The following is a 16,622-nucleotide window of genomic DNA, read 5'->3' on the forward strand; positions in this document are numbered from 1 at the left end:
TGACAGTGTCCAAGTGTGCTTTCAGACAGCCTGCAGTACCTCTGCCCCGTCTCCTGGAGCCCACAGTGTTTATCCTGTATTCATAACTATCTGCAAATAAACCTGTGAAACTGTAGCACAGTGTCTCATGATCATTCTGTTGTTTTCATAACAGTACACCTATGTAGATATTTCACTAAATATGATTCGTGATTTGTGATAAATGTTACCATTAATCTTTTATATTTCTTTATACTTCTGATTGATTTAGTAAAACTTTTGAGCTGTAGTCTAGATTGCAATAATAGTCATTGTTTATAGTAGATGATATAGAAGTATCAGGACATGGAGTGAATAAAAGTTATGAGCTGTGTGGCATCAGAGAAAGTTGTTGACTCTGGTGATTCTTTGAGCTTCTAAAAAAAATGGGAGGCTGAGCCTTCAGCTTTCCTGTCCCTCTCCTGTGTAACCAGACATGCTCTGTTCTTTTAAAAACTAAATTCATAACTTTGCTTTTTGATCAATCGTATAGCTACAGCTGGATCAGCTGACCCTGACCCATCCTTTAGTAATGCTCTTATAGGCCACAACTGCTGATGAACTTCCCATCATGCACTTCTGCTCCACTTCTGTCTTTTACTCTCATTGTGTTAATTTATCACTACTGCATGTCAGTAACGTTGGTTCTCTTCCTCCCATCATGTGTTTTGTCCTGTCCTCTTATGCTCTTGATTTTCTTTCTTATTGTGTCTTTTCTTTCATCTTAAACCATTTGCCCATCCTTGAGCCACATTCTGCTGAAGGTTTCTTAAAAGGTAGTTTTTCCGTCACACCATCCCCAAGTGCTTGTTCATAGGGGATTTTTTTTTTATAACTTTTTATTTTTTTAATTTATAGTATGAGAATACAAAACTTTAGGTCAGCATGGAAGACATACACATTCCCAACATTAGTATCTACTTACATCATGGTAATATTCAATTGTTCAGTACAAAGGGAGTACACAATCCATTTTTCCCAGAGCTTCTTGAATTTCTCAAGCTCAAGTCTAAGGACAAAGGTAAGTCTTTCCATTCCAAAAATTTCTTCCACTATCCCATGCCACTGGGCCCGAGTTGGAGTTATCTGTATGTGGAAGTGCCTTAGGTAAATTGCCAAGATACAACGTATCAAATGAATAGTCTAATTTTATCCCGATTATTTTGTTTATCTCAATGGCCACCTCCCCCCAATATGGCTGGATCCTTGGGCAGGCCCAGAAGACATGAAAATGGTTTGCCATGGGGGTACCACAACTTCTCCAACATAGGCCCTGGCTCTGTGAGCCTGTTTGCCGAGCTGTGAGTTTAGGAGTGATAAAGAATACATAGGGGATTATTTGATTGTTGGAGTTTGTCTCTATTATTTTAAGGTCTTTTATCTATTATATCTAACAGCTATTATTGTGAATTGGTGCTTTATAAATCAAATGGGCTCAAATTGAACTTGTAACTCCTATTCAAACCTAAAGTCGTCTCACTCAATTTGGACATCCAGTGTAATAAAATACCACAATATCAACCAAAAATTAGAAGCATAGCCAGCAGCTGTTATATTTAATATTTGCTTGTTTCCTGTTGAAATATTAAAATGTTTTTTCATTGCACGTGACTGTCTCCCAGCAGGTTACATTTTCTACGAATCAGGAGTTGAAAAAATGCAACTTCATCCTCTGTGTCGCTGTTGTTTCACCTGTGCTCAGTGATTGGTGGAAACAGACGTCATATCTGTCGCGAGCTCCGCCGTGGAGTATAAATACAGGGACCAGCGAGCGTGCTTTTTCAAACCAGGGGAGAAATCTTTGAGGAGTTCTTGCTTCAACAGTGTTTGAACGGAACTTCTTGTTTACTCCTGCTTTACATTTCAACTACAGATAAATTCGACGTAACTCTTTATTTTTGTACCATTTTTTTTGTTAATCAAAACCACAAGAAATGCCAGCTGAAATGGAGTCCCAAGTGCGTCAGAACTACCACCGCGACTGCGAGGCCGAAATCAATCAGATGGTGAACATGGAGCTGTTTGCGTCTTACACCTACACTTCTATGGTGAGAACACAGAAATAATCCATCATTAAAGACTCTTTTCTGAGGAATCTAATGCAGAGGAATGTTTACTAATTTTAAATGACGGCACTGTGTGCTGTTTAAATTTGAAATCCTTTTATAACGAACATTAAGGTTAAATGGCACAGCTGGAACAGGGATGTAATTGTGGCACACTAAGATGTATTGTGTTAATGCAGCTTTTTAAGAATTGGCAGCTCATTTTTAAACAGTATTAGATATTGACTCAGTTGGGATCTAGAGTGAAAGTTTAAAGGTCACAATGTGAATTGTTCGTCCACCAATAACTAACAGCAAGATTTAGTGTACGTGACATTCTTACTGGGGTCTTAGTCTGTATTTGAGCAGTTATCTCAGTCTACACCGGCTAAACTATTGGTGATGAATCATGTCTGTCTCCATAACTGTTTGCCATGATGCTTTATTTGCAGAATAATTGGTGCTGTGTACTAATAACCTGTGTCTGATTTCTCAGGCCTTCTACTTTGACCGTGATGATGTGGACCTTCCAGGCTTCTCTCACTACTTCAAGGAGAACAGCCATGAGGAGAGGGAGCACGCTGACAAGCTGCTGTCCTTCCAGAACAAGAGAGGAGGTTGCATCTTACTCCAGGACATCAAGGTGTGTACAAACTGAACTAGTCCTGCTGTGACATACCTGACTGAGTCTCTAACACAGAAACTGGGATTAATGAGCAGTGTTATGACACTTCTTCTCTTCTTGTTGTTGCATTAGTGTGTACACAAAGCTTAAGAGTTTTCAGTCTATAACAGAATTGTTTGTTGGGCAGAAACCAGAGCGTGACGAGTGGGGCAGCGGGCTGGAGGCCATGCAGTGTGCTCTGCAGCTGGAGAAGAAAGTCAACCAGGCTCTGCTGGACCTGCACAAGCTGGCTTCTCAGCATAATGACCCTCATGTAAGTGGGAGTAGGAGGGAAGAGTTTGGGGTTAAAGACTGAACTAGTTCATGCAGTGTATGTTTGACAAATCATCAAATGTTAACTATAATTTGTGTGTTTTCCCAGCTGTGTGACTTCCTGGAGAGCCACTACCTGGATGAGCAGGTGAAGTCCATCAAGAAGCTGGGTGACCACATCACTAACCTCGCCCGCATGGATGCCCACACAAACAAGATGGCAGAGTACCTGTTTGACAAGCAAACTCTGGGTGACCAGAGCTAAATACTGAGACCTAGAAGTGACCCTGGAGTCAAAATTATAACAACACAGGCTTTGAAGTAAACTCACTTCTGCTCCACCTGTTTCACCGAGAACGATTTCTTTCCTGATTTCCTGACTTAAAGGTGGCATCAGTTCTTGTATGTTGTGGTGTTTTTGTGTGAAATGTCACATGGAGGGATGGGTGTTATGAGGTTATGGCTCTGCTTGTAAGCTGTCTGACTTTTGGAAATGTTTCTGATCTGCTGATCTGAATAAACATTTTAAGCTGGATCTTTGGTCTGTCTGCATCTGTAACTCATTTTACTGATTAGTTCAAGCAGTCGGTACTGCCGTAACTGGAGCCTCGTCGTCTCGTCTCTCTATATACTGTACTGTATGTAGCGGAGATGACAATAAAGTTTACTTTGACTTCAGCAGCGAGCAGGCGCACCGAGGGCTCTCGCGCTCACTTTTCGCGTATAGAATTTCGAAAAAACATCGGTGCCAATTATAAGTCTGTATCGTGCTGTCTGGTGTTTTCGTGTTTGTTGGTTTGTTTATATTTTGTTTTATTTTGCGAGTTGGTTATTAGATGCTGCGCCAGCCAGAGAATCCCCCGCCCTCTCCTCCGCACCTCGCAAACGGAGGACGCCCTTACTCCCAGCAAATGGGCGACAGAAAACCGATCGGTGCCTATGTCATCTCCAAAATGCGCTGGCTGATGTCGGGGCAACTATTTTTTTGGGAGATGCCGCCCCCACCACGATGCGGCCCTGGGCAACCGCCCATTATGTTCCTCTGACAGTGCTCCACTTTTACAGTTTCAAATCCGAAAATGTCAGATTTGAAAATGAGCAGAGTAAATTTTCCTGACACACAACACAGATTAATGCCACATTAAGAACTGGACTTACTGTGCTGACGTGCACTGAAATTAGTGGAAAAGGATCCAGCTAACAACTGTGATCAGTGTCGAGAATCAGACAGACTTTGCATAATAATTCCAGTGTGATGTGTAAATATTGTGTGGTATTTAAAAAATAAAGTACTGCTAAATGTAACACATAATACTTGTGCAGCTGTGCTGAGAATTACAAAGTAAACGCCGTGTGCGCTCAGTGTTGGCCTGGACTGCAGATGTAGTCGACGGAGCACTTCCCCAGCCGCACAGCAGAGGGCGACAACACAGAAAACCTTCAACAAACGCCTCAAAACGTAGAAGAAGCAGCGCAATTTGACGCAGTGTGGAAGTCCAGAAGAGTACGACGTCCGACTTTCAAGGTTGATTTATCTGAGCGCATGTGCGGGCATGTCAGGCAGCAGGTTGATGAGAGCCATTAGAGTGAGTGAGTTCGGAGCGCCGTCAGTCCTCAGACTGCGCTCTGACGTGACTGTCCCTCAGCCCGGGCGCACACAGGTGAGACCCACGCAGCTGGACTACTCCGTGCAAAGGGCACACAGCAGCAGCTGCACGTCACAGTAAAAACACACTCACTGCTAATGCTTATGATCTGCGTATAGAGTTTCATGAAATCATAAACCTGCATTACGGTGTGTTTGATTTTGGTGCTTGACCTTCTGCAATACTTATTGTCTGATCATTTCCTGATAACATTTAAATCCTGTAGGCCTCAAATCAGAAGTACTTGACTCCCTGGTATAATTCTCAAACACGTAGCCTAAAGCAAATAAGTCGTAAGCTGGAGAGGAAGTGGTGTATCACACATTTAGAAGATCATCATTTAGCCTGGTGAAATAGTTTGCTGCTTTATAAGAAAGCCCTGCTACTGCTAAGCAGATGACACCCAACTTGTGTTTTATCTGGCTTCACAAATCTGTTCATTAAGCCAGATAACACACACCAATTAGTTAAACTGCAGGAATGTCTTAAAGACATAAAGACCTGGATGGCCGCTAACTTTCTGCTTCTTAATTCAGATAAAACTGAGGTTATTGTACTCGGCCCTGAAAATCTTAGAAATATGGTATCTAACCACATTCTTACTCTGGATGGCTTTACCTTGGCCTCCAGTAACACTGTGAGAAACCTTGGAGTTATTTTTGACCAGGATATGTCCTTCAACGCACATATTAAACAAATATGTAAGACTGCGTTCTTCCATTTGCGCAACATCTCTAAAAGTAGTCATTCATTTTTATCAGGAAGTCCTAAAACTCCCTGAAAAGCCTTCATTTAATTCAAAATGCTGCAGCAAGAGTCCTGACAGGGACTAGAAAGAGAGAGCAGATTTCTCCTGTGTTGGCTTCCTTTCATTGGCTCCCTGTTAAATCCAGAATTGAATTTAACAATCCTGCTCCTCACATACAAGGTCTTAAATAATCAGGCCCCATCTTATCTTAATGACTTCCAGCTTCCAGTTTGGATTCAGGAAATGGTAAATGGCCTGTATTTGTATAGCGCTTTACTAGTCCCTAAGGACCCCAAAGCGCTTTACATATCCAGTCATCCACCCATTCACACACACTGGTGATGGCAGCTACATTGTAGCCACAGCCACCCTGGGGCGCACTGACAGAGGCGAGGCTGGCGGACACTGGCGCCACCGGGCCCTCTGACCACCACCAGTAGGCAACGGGTGAAGTGTCTTGCCCAAGGACACAACGACAGAGACTGTCCAAGCCGGGGCTCAAACCGGCAACCTTCCGATTACAAGGCGAACTCCCAACTCTTGAACCACGATCGCCCAGGAGACAGACACTATCTCTACTTTTAAGATTAGGCTTCAAATTTTCCTTTTTGCTAAAGCATATAGTTAGAGCTGGACCAGATGACCCTGAATCCTCCCTTAGTTATGTTGCAATAGGTGCAGGCTGCTGGGAGTATTTCTTCTTCAGTCACCTTTCTCACTCACTATGTGTTGTCACTTGTTATTAGAGGTGGGAATCACCATACATCCCACGATACAATATTATCACAATACTTAATGCACGATACGATATTATTGCAATTTTTAAAAAATATTCAGATTCTGTACATAAAGGTAAACTTTATCATTATTCTTTTTATCTAATAACAAAGTCTCACACTCAGTCTTTCTCTCATTTCAGTTTTATTGTTGACAAACTGAACGGTTTGTATTACAGTCAAGTCCAACTTAACTGAACGCAACCATCTGGTACAATTATAGCTATTCTGAACTATGCAGTTTATGAAAACTATGCAGCCCCTTCAGCAACTGAAGAATTTGAAAGTAAATTAAAACAAAATATAATTTTACATTAAATAAAAAAGTTTTAAACTTAATTAAAATAAAACATGTCTTAAATTAAAATAAGTAAACTGTCATGTTTATTGCTGCCAAAAAAAAAGTTAAACACATTTGGACAGTGAAGGAATGTCAGGATTCTTGCTCAGAAAAAGGATCAACATGCTCTGAAGTCAGAGCACAAAAACTTTTTTTGTAACAAAATATCGATTTTTGCTGTCCCTGTATTGATACATTATTAGCAAACAAAATATCACCATACTACACAGTATCGATTTTTTCCCCCACCCCTACTTGTTATTAATCTCTGGCTGTTCCACAGCATGTCTTTATCCTGTCTTCCTTCTCTCACCCCAACCAATCACAGCAGATGGCCCCGCCCCTCCCTAAGCCTGGTTCTGTTGGAGGTTTCTTCCTGTTAAAAGGGAGTTTTTCCTTCCCACTGTCACCTTGCTCATAGGGGGTCATATGATTGTTGGGTTTTTCTCTGTATGTATGTAGGGTCTACCTTACAATATAAAGCGCCTTGAGACGACTGTTGTTGTGATTTGGCGCTGCACAAATAAAATTGAATTGAACTGAATATTTGTGGAAGTCAGATATTAAGAATACTACACTAACATTGAGATGTAAAGCTGTCTCTTTAATCATAGCCAAGTAACCACATGTGAACAATATCCGTGCTACAACTGGAAATAGTGGATCGAGCCAAATATCGATAGTATTGATACCAACGCTGGTATTGGTATCTGATCGATACATTGTAGTATGTAGCCCACTGAATTGTGTTAAATATTAATGAAAAATATGCCTCCTAACGTGAAAGACGTGAAAATGTTTGAACCTTTTTGTGTTGACTGTCACGTGTATTTTATTTATACCCTACAGCACATTTAAATAACAGAGGTTCACCCAAGTGTTTTAGACACCATTACATTTACATTGCAGGTCTTTGTAAACTGGCACTGATACTTGGTATCAGATTAATATCAGATTCTGCAGTGTCGCAGAGCACTAGCTGCAAGCATAATAGAACAGAAAGGTATGACCATTAACAATGACCTGACAGCACTGCTACAAAACAAGTGCAAATTCATCTCCTGCTTCCTTTCAGTTAATAAAGCCCATAAACATGACAAAACAAATATACTTGCCTTTTTATGAATGATGTTAATATCGAATTCTACATGTGAATGTAGAAGTCAAATCTAATTTAATTATTAGCAAACAGTAGTACAAGTAACACTTGTTCTGATCACAGATCCTGGATGGACTTCTGCACTGGTTATCCAGTTCTCAAATAAATGTACTGAATCACACAGGAATAAATTGGCACTGAATGAGTGTTAAATGTCTGTACAGTACTATCAAAGTGGCATAAGGGTAAGCCCCCACTTGCGTCAGAACATGTATCAAGTGTCATTGCAATTACATTTTTTTACTTGAAATAAAAAAGCTGTGAACATGTTTTAAAGTCAGAAATCTGATTTTGTTATAGTCAATAGCAAATAAATCAAGGGTAAAATCTGAGAAATGTATCCAGTAGTTGAAGTTTTGTAGTCAAGCAGCTGTTTCTTAAGCTTGAAATGACGGTCAAATTGAAACATTTAGAAATTTTAAAGATTGAAGTAGCTGAGATTAGAATTAATGGCCTGAGGTGGACAAACTTTTGTTGTTTACATGGAAAATGGACTGGTTCTTATATGGCGCTTTTCTGAGCACTTAAAGTGCTTTACACAACTTGTGCATTCACCCATGCACATTTGTTTTGTGTGAATGCTTTCTAACTAACAGTCACACACACTCATATGGATGCAATTTGGGGTTAGTATCTTGCCCAAGGATATTTGGCACGCAGACTAGGGAAACCAGGAATCGAACCATCGACCTTCCGATCAGTAGATGACCTGCTCTACCGCTTGAGCTACAGCCACCCCGAAACAGCCAGTGTTTGTAACCTGTGATTATTATTCAAGTTTAAGTCATTTAAATGAAATATTTGAGTAATAGTGTTTAAAATCTGGAGTTTGCATGTTCTCCCTGTGTTTGCGTGGGTTCCCTCCGGGTACTCCGGCTTCCTCCCACCGTCCAAAGACATGCAGCTTGTGGGGATAGGTTAATTGGATAATCCAAATTGTCACTAGGTGTGAATGTGCGAATGAATGTGAGTGCGAATGGTTGTCTGTCCCTGTGTGTTGGCCCTGCGACAGACTGGCGACCTGTCCAGGGTGTACCCCGCCTCTCGCCCTATGACAGCTGGGATAGGCTCCAGCGCCCCCCGCGACCCTGAAAAGGATAAGCGGAAGCGAATGGATGGATGGATGGATGTTTAAAATCTCCTAATCTCTGAGCCCACATGGCATAGTCCATCTGAAGTCTCTCTCTCTCATATAGGTGTTGATCCGTGTCCATGCCTGTGGAGTGAACCCTGTGGAAACTTACATCCGAGCTGGGACGTATGCAAGGAAACCCACCCTGCCTTACACACCTGGCTCTGATGTAGCAGGAGTGGTGGAATCAGTTGGAGAAGGAGTGACTGCAGTGAAGGTTAGAGTACAGACGACTGTATGGATGTAATAGCAGCTACATGTCAGTGCAGTTATATGATCATATCGGGATCAGTCCTCCATCTTCTGCTTAGCATCACTTAAAACTTGTGTAAATCCAAGTTCAAGTTCATCCTGTAGAAAATACACAGAGACAATGTGAGAAGGAACTCTTAAATAAGGAGATACAGGAGGTGTGTTTGTTTTCCAGGCAGGGGATCGTGTGTTCACCACAGCTACAGAGACTGGAGGCTATGCAGAGTACACTGTAGCAGCTGGCGACTCTGTTTACAAGCTGCCTGATGCTTTAGACTTCACGCAGGGAGCAGCCATCGGGATCCCGTACTTCACCGCCTACAGAGCTCTGATCCACAAGTAAGACACACCTGTTCTAATCAGGGCGAGCTGTAGCAGGATTCCACCAGCTGCAGATCTTAAAGAGCAAAGCAATGAAATTCAATATAATATTCAATTTAATATTTCTAATTCAAATTACAAGGTCCAGTAAAAATCTTTTAGTGGGTTTATATAACAACAGAAAGGGCTGAAAAAGTAATGTCAGCTAAAATATATTATAACAACAAGAAATACATGTATCTCTTCCTGCATATGACCAAGTCTACACAGCTGCGTGGTGCTTATACTGCCCTCTGGTGGTCAAAACCTTGATCTTCTTCCTTCCACACTGACAAGTCCAGATATATGCATATCCCAACTCTGAACATACATCATGTTACAAAGGGAAGATCAATGTTTTTAATAGAGGGGGTGGTTAATTAGTAATGCAGCACCATACTGTTAACTTTCACCTACTCTGTGGGTTTTTGTGTTGTGCAGAGCGCACGCCAAGGCGGGAGAGACGGTTCTTATCCATGGAGCCAGTGGAGGGGTGAGACTGTTCTTCAGCTCTAGGAGATATAGCTCCAATTTCTAACAAATCATCATTAGGCTGACATAGATCCCTAAAATATAAAAGTATAGTGACACCAATCCGATACATCTAAACATATTTTAGGAGCAGCTGTTGTATTAATCTGTTTTTAAAACCCGAAAAAAGATTTTGAACACTTGCAGTGCTTTCCTGATCTGTAGGTCACGCTAAAATTTGTTTTGCCTTTCTTTCCCTTCAAAAGTTTAAGTGTTATGTGTGTGAGTGGGTTAAGGGAGAGTATGATGGAGAATACAGTGGAACCCCGACTTATTATTTTTTTTTTTTTTTTTACAAATAAATAACTGCAAAGTGGGGTGTGCATAATTATTCAGCCCCCTGAGTCAATACTTTGTAGGACCACCTTTTGCTGCAATTCCAGCTGCCAGTCTTTTAGGGTCTGTCTCTACCAGCTTTGCACATCTAGAGACTGAAATCTTTGCTCATTCTTCTTTGCAAAACAGCTCCAGCTCAGTCAGATTAGACAGACAGCGTTTGTGAACAGCAGTTTTCAGATCTTGCCACAGATTCTCGATTGGATTTAGACACCAGACAGGTCAGGGATAAAGTTATTGAGAAATTTAAAGCAGGCTTAGGCTACAAAAAGATTTTACAAGCTTTGAACTTCCCACGGCGCACTGTTCAAGCCATCATTCAGAAATGGAAGGAGTATGGCACAACTGTACTCCTACCAAGACAAGGCCGTCCACCTAAACTCACAGGCCGAACAAGGAGAGCTGATCAGAAATGCAGCCAAGAGGCCCATGGTGACTCTGGACGAGCTGATCTACAGCTCAGGTGGGGCAATCTGTCCATAGGACAACTGTTAGTCGTGCACTGCACAAAGTTGGCCTTTATGGAAGAGTGGCAAGAAGAAAGCCATTGTTAACAGAAAACCATAAGAAGTCCCGTTTGCAGTTTGCCACAAGCCATGTGGGGGACACAGCAAACATGTGGGGGACACAGCAAACATGTGGAAGAAGGTGCTCTGGTCAGATGAGACCAAAATGGAACCTTTTGGCCAAAATGCAAAATGCTATGTGTGGCGGAAAACTAACACTGCACATCACTCTGAACACACCATCCCCACTGTCAGATATGGTGTTGGCAGCATCATGCTCTGGGGGTGCTTCTCCTCAGCAGGGACAGGGAAGCTGGTCAGAGTTGATGGGAAGATGGATGGAGCCAAATACAGGGCAATCTTGGAAGAAAACCTCTTGGAGTCTGCAAAAGACTTGAGACTGGGTCGGAGGTTCACCTTCCAGCAGGACAACAACCCTAAACATAAAGCCAGGGCAACAATGGAATGGTTTCAAACAAAACATATCCATGTGTTAGAATGGCCCAGTCAAAGTCCAGATCTAAATCCAATCGAGAATCTGTGGCAAGATCTGAAAACTGCTGTTCACAAACGCTGTCCATCTAATCTGACTGAGCTGGAGCTGTTTTGCAAAGAAGAATGAGCAAAGATTTCAGTCTGTAGATGTGCAAAGCTGGTAGAGACAGACCCTAAAAGACTGGCAGCTGTAATTGCAGCAAAAGGTGGTTCTACAAAGTATTGACTCAGGGGGCTGAATAATTATGCACACCCCACTTTGCAGTTATTTATTTGTAAAAAATGTTTGGAATCATGTATGATTTTCGTTCCACTTCTCACGTGTACACCACTTTGTGTTGGTCTTTCACGTGGAATTCCAATAAAATGGATTCATGTTTGTGGCTGTAATGTGACAAAATGTGGAAAAGTTCAAGGGGGCCGAATACTTTTGCAAGCCACTGTATATTCTTGCATTACTTGTACTACCGTGGCTCATCAGCTTTAAATAAAAGTGACTAGAAATGTGTGCTAAAATGAAATTTAGCTACAATCAAATACTTTCTTCATCCAATAGGTGGGCACTGCAGCCTGTCAGTTGTCCCGTGCTCTGGGTCTTCAGGTTTTTGGGACAGCAGGGACTCCAGAGGGGATGAAGTTGGTCCTTAACAATGGAGCTCACCTGGCCTTTAATCACAGACAAGAAGGATACACAGACAAAATCATGGTATTCACTCACATAGAAGTCAAGTGGCAGGAAAAACTCGTTCTGACCTTCTGAAAAATGCTCTGTGTGTTTATGTATTCCAGGAAGCCACAAAGGGCCGAGGTGTAGATGTGATAGTGGAGATGCTGTCAAATGTCAACCTCAGTAAGGACCTCCAGATGCTGGCCTATGGAGGGCGAGTGATGGTAGGACTACAGTTTTTCTTTTTTTATAGTATAGCCGAGGGATCTTTAACTGGTTTATCAGTTTACTACTCTTCAGAAATGTGTTGTTAACAATCCAGCTGTGGTGGACTAATAATAATTATAGTACAATATTAAAAACCGGACAGCTATAAGGAAACACTCACGTCACTCCACACAGGAAGTAGTCAGCTGTTGTTGACATATCAGGGTGTGATAAATACATCAGAGGGTTCCCCAGGCTGAAATGTCCTCTTGCAACAATCAACTACAAAGCAAGAGGTGAGAAGCAAATAACGGACAAAGCTTCAGTGTTCACTGTTATTGAAGAACAGGTAGTATGAATAAAAAGTATGAATGACATGGTGTGCAGCAGTAACAGGAGGAACAGTCATTCCCAGCTAGCTCCAAACTCAAACAATGCAGCTCTTTATAAAATGTATTTAGGTCTTCTTTAGCTCAGCTTTGTTAGAAAATTTTAAAAACACCCAGTTGTTCTGTGTATTCTGACAGACTTGTTGCGGCATAAAAGCATAGCGAACTAGTTAACTGTAGGACATAACAACAGGGTGTAGCAGGAGAGCACTGATGAAAATGCGTAGTAGTATTTCTAATGTTATGTTGTCAGGTTTGGAACAGTACATCATTGTGCTGGGATTCATATCTACCAGAAATGTTCTGATATACAGTTATATACAGTAGTTTACAAATACTCATTAATCATACCTCTACTTTGCTCTTTTTCTTTAGGTTGTTGGCTCCAGAGGATCTATAGAGATCAATCCCAGAGACACCATGGTTAAAGAGAGCAGCATAGTGGGAGTGGCCCTTTTCTTTGCAACACCGGTACAAAACAACAACATCACAAAATTTGTCAATTATCTAATTTTTTTTTTTTTAATTTCATTTTAAAATTTTGTTTTTAATTCAGTTAAGCCTATTTTCCAGAGTAGGTTTGATTGTTATTATTTGAAAATGTTTAGTTTGTTAAGGTTAGTGTTCTGTGCTATTTTTGTTATTATTTTTTATTTTATTGAGTTTTCCAAGTAAGCAAAATCATGCACATTGGTAATGCTACTGCCAAAACTTTTGGCTATGACTCCATACATGATACAAGATAAATATGTACAGAATTCTTATTCCGTGCCCCACTTGGTGATTTGGACATCTTTCTTCTCCCCCTGCTCTCAGGAGGAGTTGAAGGAGTGTGGAGCTCTACTGTATGCAGGGATGGAAGCTGGTTGGTTGCGTCCGGTCGTCGGTTCCCAGTATCCGCTTGAAAAAGCTGCCCAGGCCCACCATGATATCATCGAGTCTCCCGGGGCAGCTGGGAAGATGGTCCTGACTATGTGATGACACGACCATGTAATGGGTCACAGGTCACCGTTACAGTTTTTACAGTTCAGGCTGTTTTTAAATGGGTGATACTTTAATTAAAAAATTCAGGAACAGTTAATGTTGTTGTTTGTTGCTTCTATGGCAAAAATCAGTTTGCTAGATCACAGAAAATAATGCAAAAAATCTTTAGGCTGGATTTGTTTTTACTGTACCATGATGGTGCGATTTGCCAATTGGATGAAACCTTACTGTAGTGAAGTTATTTCTTTAGTTCGTGTTAATATACTTTTGTATTTCTAAAGCTGAATTTAATAGTTTTTTTTTCCAGAATGATCAGAGTGTTTTTGCAGATCTCTCCATAAAATTTGTTGTCACTGATTTTAGGTTTAGTTCTTGTGTAATTTGGCACATCTCACTCTTTTCTCCTTGTTACCCTTCCTTAAGAAGGGCATTTTGACAGCCAGCCTTCGCCTGAGAGCATTTGTGATGAGGCTTCATTAAACAGTAGATGAATAAACTGAAGGACCCCATGCATATATCATGTCCTGTGTCATGTCTATTCTGGTGTTTTTCACCCTTTTTCTTAAGGACATGACTGCTCATCTGATGTAGATAGTTTTTTTTAAGCCTCCTACTTTTCTTTTGTCCTTCACTTGTTCAGTTTCCCACATTGTTTTAAGAACACACTGCACACTGTGTCAAAATATGCCAGGTTTTGTCATCTACGGTTCATAACATCATCATAAGATAGACAGAAAATCTGGAGAAATCTCTGTGTGCAAGGGATAAGGCCAAAAATAAGTATTGTATATCTGTAATGTTTGGGCCCCTTGGTAAAATTACATGAAAAGCATGCATGATTCTGTCCTACCCTCAGGAACACTTCCTGAAATCATTGTCTGTGAACACAGTTCACCGTGCCTTCCACAAATGCAGATTAAAGCTCTGTTGTGCAAAAAGAAGCCATGCACCAAAAAGCCACTGTCTTCTCCAGATTTAAAATAGTCTGTGACAAAGTGGAAAACGCTTCTTGTTTAAGCCCTCAGTTCAAAAGCCTGAATCTCTAATGCCTGCAGAACCGACAGCTTGCTCATCTGGAAAGGCACCATCAGTGCTGGAAGGTATATGCATGTTGATGGGTTTGTCTAGCATAAACCTATTTGCTGGAACGTTCAAGACAATTCTGCTACACAGCAAAGCAAGACACAAGTCGCCAAAGTTCTTTGTGTTACTCGTGCACGAGGGAGAGAACTGGACGAGCGCCGTTCCTTCACTTGAACCCAGTTGCTCTCGTCTGCTCCCTCGTAACACTGCTCTTTATTGAGGTTACATGAACATACATAGGTTCATTAACATATGACATCTTACATAGGTATACATGTAAACAAAGAGTACCAGTCTGTGCATAGTGTAGGTGTGTGTGCCTGGAAGTCCAGCAGTTCATCTAAACAAAAGGGACTTATACTAAAACAGATATAGAGTAGGTTTCTTATAGTATAAGTCAGTAAGAGAAGGTATGACCTCTCATGACCTTAAGATGTGTGTGCATGCCAGAGTGCTCTGGAAGTCACATAGAGTCTTTGCAGACTGCTAAGGATCAGACATCCTATAATTATGACTAGGGATGGGTACCGGTATTCTGACATGAACGGTAGTAACCAGACCGAAAAGCAGCGCACATTTCCGTGCTTTATTTCGGTGCTTTATTTTTCCTGAGCTGTGATACACTTTCTTCTTCCTTACATTTGTATTGGCGGTTGGCAAACAACTGAAAGGTGCATTAGCGCCACCAACTGGTATGGAATGATACACTTTAGATTCTAGCCAATCATTTTACGTTTCTGGGGATAGTAGGCGGGCCCGGGTACGTACGTTTTTTAGAGCAGAGCTACAGATTAAAAATACCCAAGGCGAAACGGTCAAAAGACTGGCTGTACTTCATAGCAAAATATGCAAACTCAGCAGCTGCAACAAGCGCTTTAAGCTGATACTGTGATACTGTCAAAGGAGGTAACACCTCAAATCTGATGAAACACCTGGAGATACATAGCGTTTTTTTTTAAAGCCGAGAAATGCACCGTATTTGATAGCTTGCTGCGAGACCTCACACCATGCACATCTACTGCGGGTGTGGTGCCTGTTATCGGACCCGGAGTTAGCAACATCCCCCAAAAACCCGAAGAGGAGAGTCCTGGCCCCTAGCCCTGCCAGTGTAGCAGAAATGATGAGGATGATGATGCAGCAGCAGCCGTTCTTCTCTGCGTGAGCAGCTTAATGTTGTTCGTGTGTAATTTACGTTGAGTAAGCTAACATTACATTAATGCATGTAAGGTGAACTAGCAAACATCATCATAGCTACATGCAGCTGTCTTCTTGTTTGACGGCAGATACTCCCTTCACCCTGGCCAAAAAGGCTAAAATGACCAAAGAAAAAGTGGAAAACAGCTAAACATGAGAGGTTTTAGGACAAAGTTTGTGTTTTTTCCATTGATTAAGCACTGCTTCCAGCCAAGAGTGACACCATATATGCCCTATAGCTGCAGAAAAGGCTAACATTGTTATCTTTTTAAAAAAAAATAAAAACAAACAGCTGAACATGAGAGGTTTTTGGACCAATTTTGTGTTCTCCATTCTTTAAGCACCGGTTTGAGCACTGTTTAAGCACCGGCACCATTTCAAAAGTACCGGTTTGGCACCGGTATCGGATAAAACCTAAATGATACCCATCCCTAATTATGACCAACACCAACATATGCATGCAGATGACATCTTTTTAATGTAAATAAACGAGATCAGCTGCATCTATTCCAATAGCACAGCTTTGTAGTAGGAGGATCCGGTGCTGAACTAGTCTGCCTACAGTTTGGATCTTTCACCAGTTCAAAACATTCTATTTGTCATGAATGTAAAATATGGCAAATATTATATGGCAGACTCAGGACTTGAATCCAATATCAAACAAGAATGGGACAACAGTCCGCTCCCAGCAGCTGGTGTCTTCAGCTCCCAGATGTTTACATACTCTTCCTGTCCAAACTTTTTTAAAACATGTCATTGCCATCAAATTCAAAATCACCTTATTTTCTTTCTTAAAATAGCATGTTTTCTCAATTTA

At 41.3% G+C, this 16,622-nt stretch overlaps 2 protein-coding genes across 2 annotated transcripts; both read left to right on the top strand.

Annotated features, from left to right (window-relative positions):
- Nucleotides 1–1,759: 1,759 nt before the first annotated feature.
- Nucleotides 1,760–3,529, top strand: LOC102781832 (ferritin, middle subunit-like). The gene is made up of 4 exons (XM_087851459.1): nt 1,760–2,066; nt 2,560–2,706; nt 2,876–3,001; nt 3,110–3,529. Exons 1-4 carry the CDS (start codon nt 1,953–1,955, stop codon nt 3,263–3,265), a joined length of 543 nt encoding a protein of 180 aa, XP_087707585.1. The 5' UTR covers nt 1,760–1,952; the 3' UTR covers nt 3,266–3,529.
- Nucleotides 3,530–4,464: 935 nt separating this feature from the next.
- cryz (crystallin, zeta (quinone reductase)) lies at nt 4,465–14,043 on the top strand. The gene is made up of 8 exons (XM_087850685.1): nt 4,465–4,661; nt 8,866–9,018; nt 9,229–9,392; nt 9,855–9,906; nt 11,838–11,987; nt 12,071–12,172; nt 12,920–13,015; nt 13,361–14,043. The coding sequence occupies exons 1-8, from the start codon at nt 4,554–4,556 to the stop codon at nt 13,520–13,522; spliced, it is 987 nt and encodes a 328-aa protein (XP_087706811.1). The 5' UTR covers nt 4,465–4,553; the 3' UTR covers nt 13,523–14,043.
- The last annotated feature ends 2,579 nt before the right edge of the window (nt 14,044–16,622 follow it).

The sequence above is a fragment of the Neolamprologus brichardi genome, chromosome 14, assembly GCF_056152115.1.
Source record: "Neolamprologus brichardi isolate AB-2024 chromosome 14, ASM5615211v1, whole genome shotgun sequence".
In the NCBI taxonomy this organism is placed as follows: Eukaryota; Metazoa; Chordata; class Actinopteri; order Cichliformes; family Cichlidae; genus Neolamprologus; species Neolamprologus brichardi.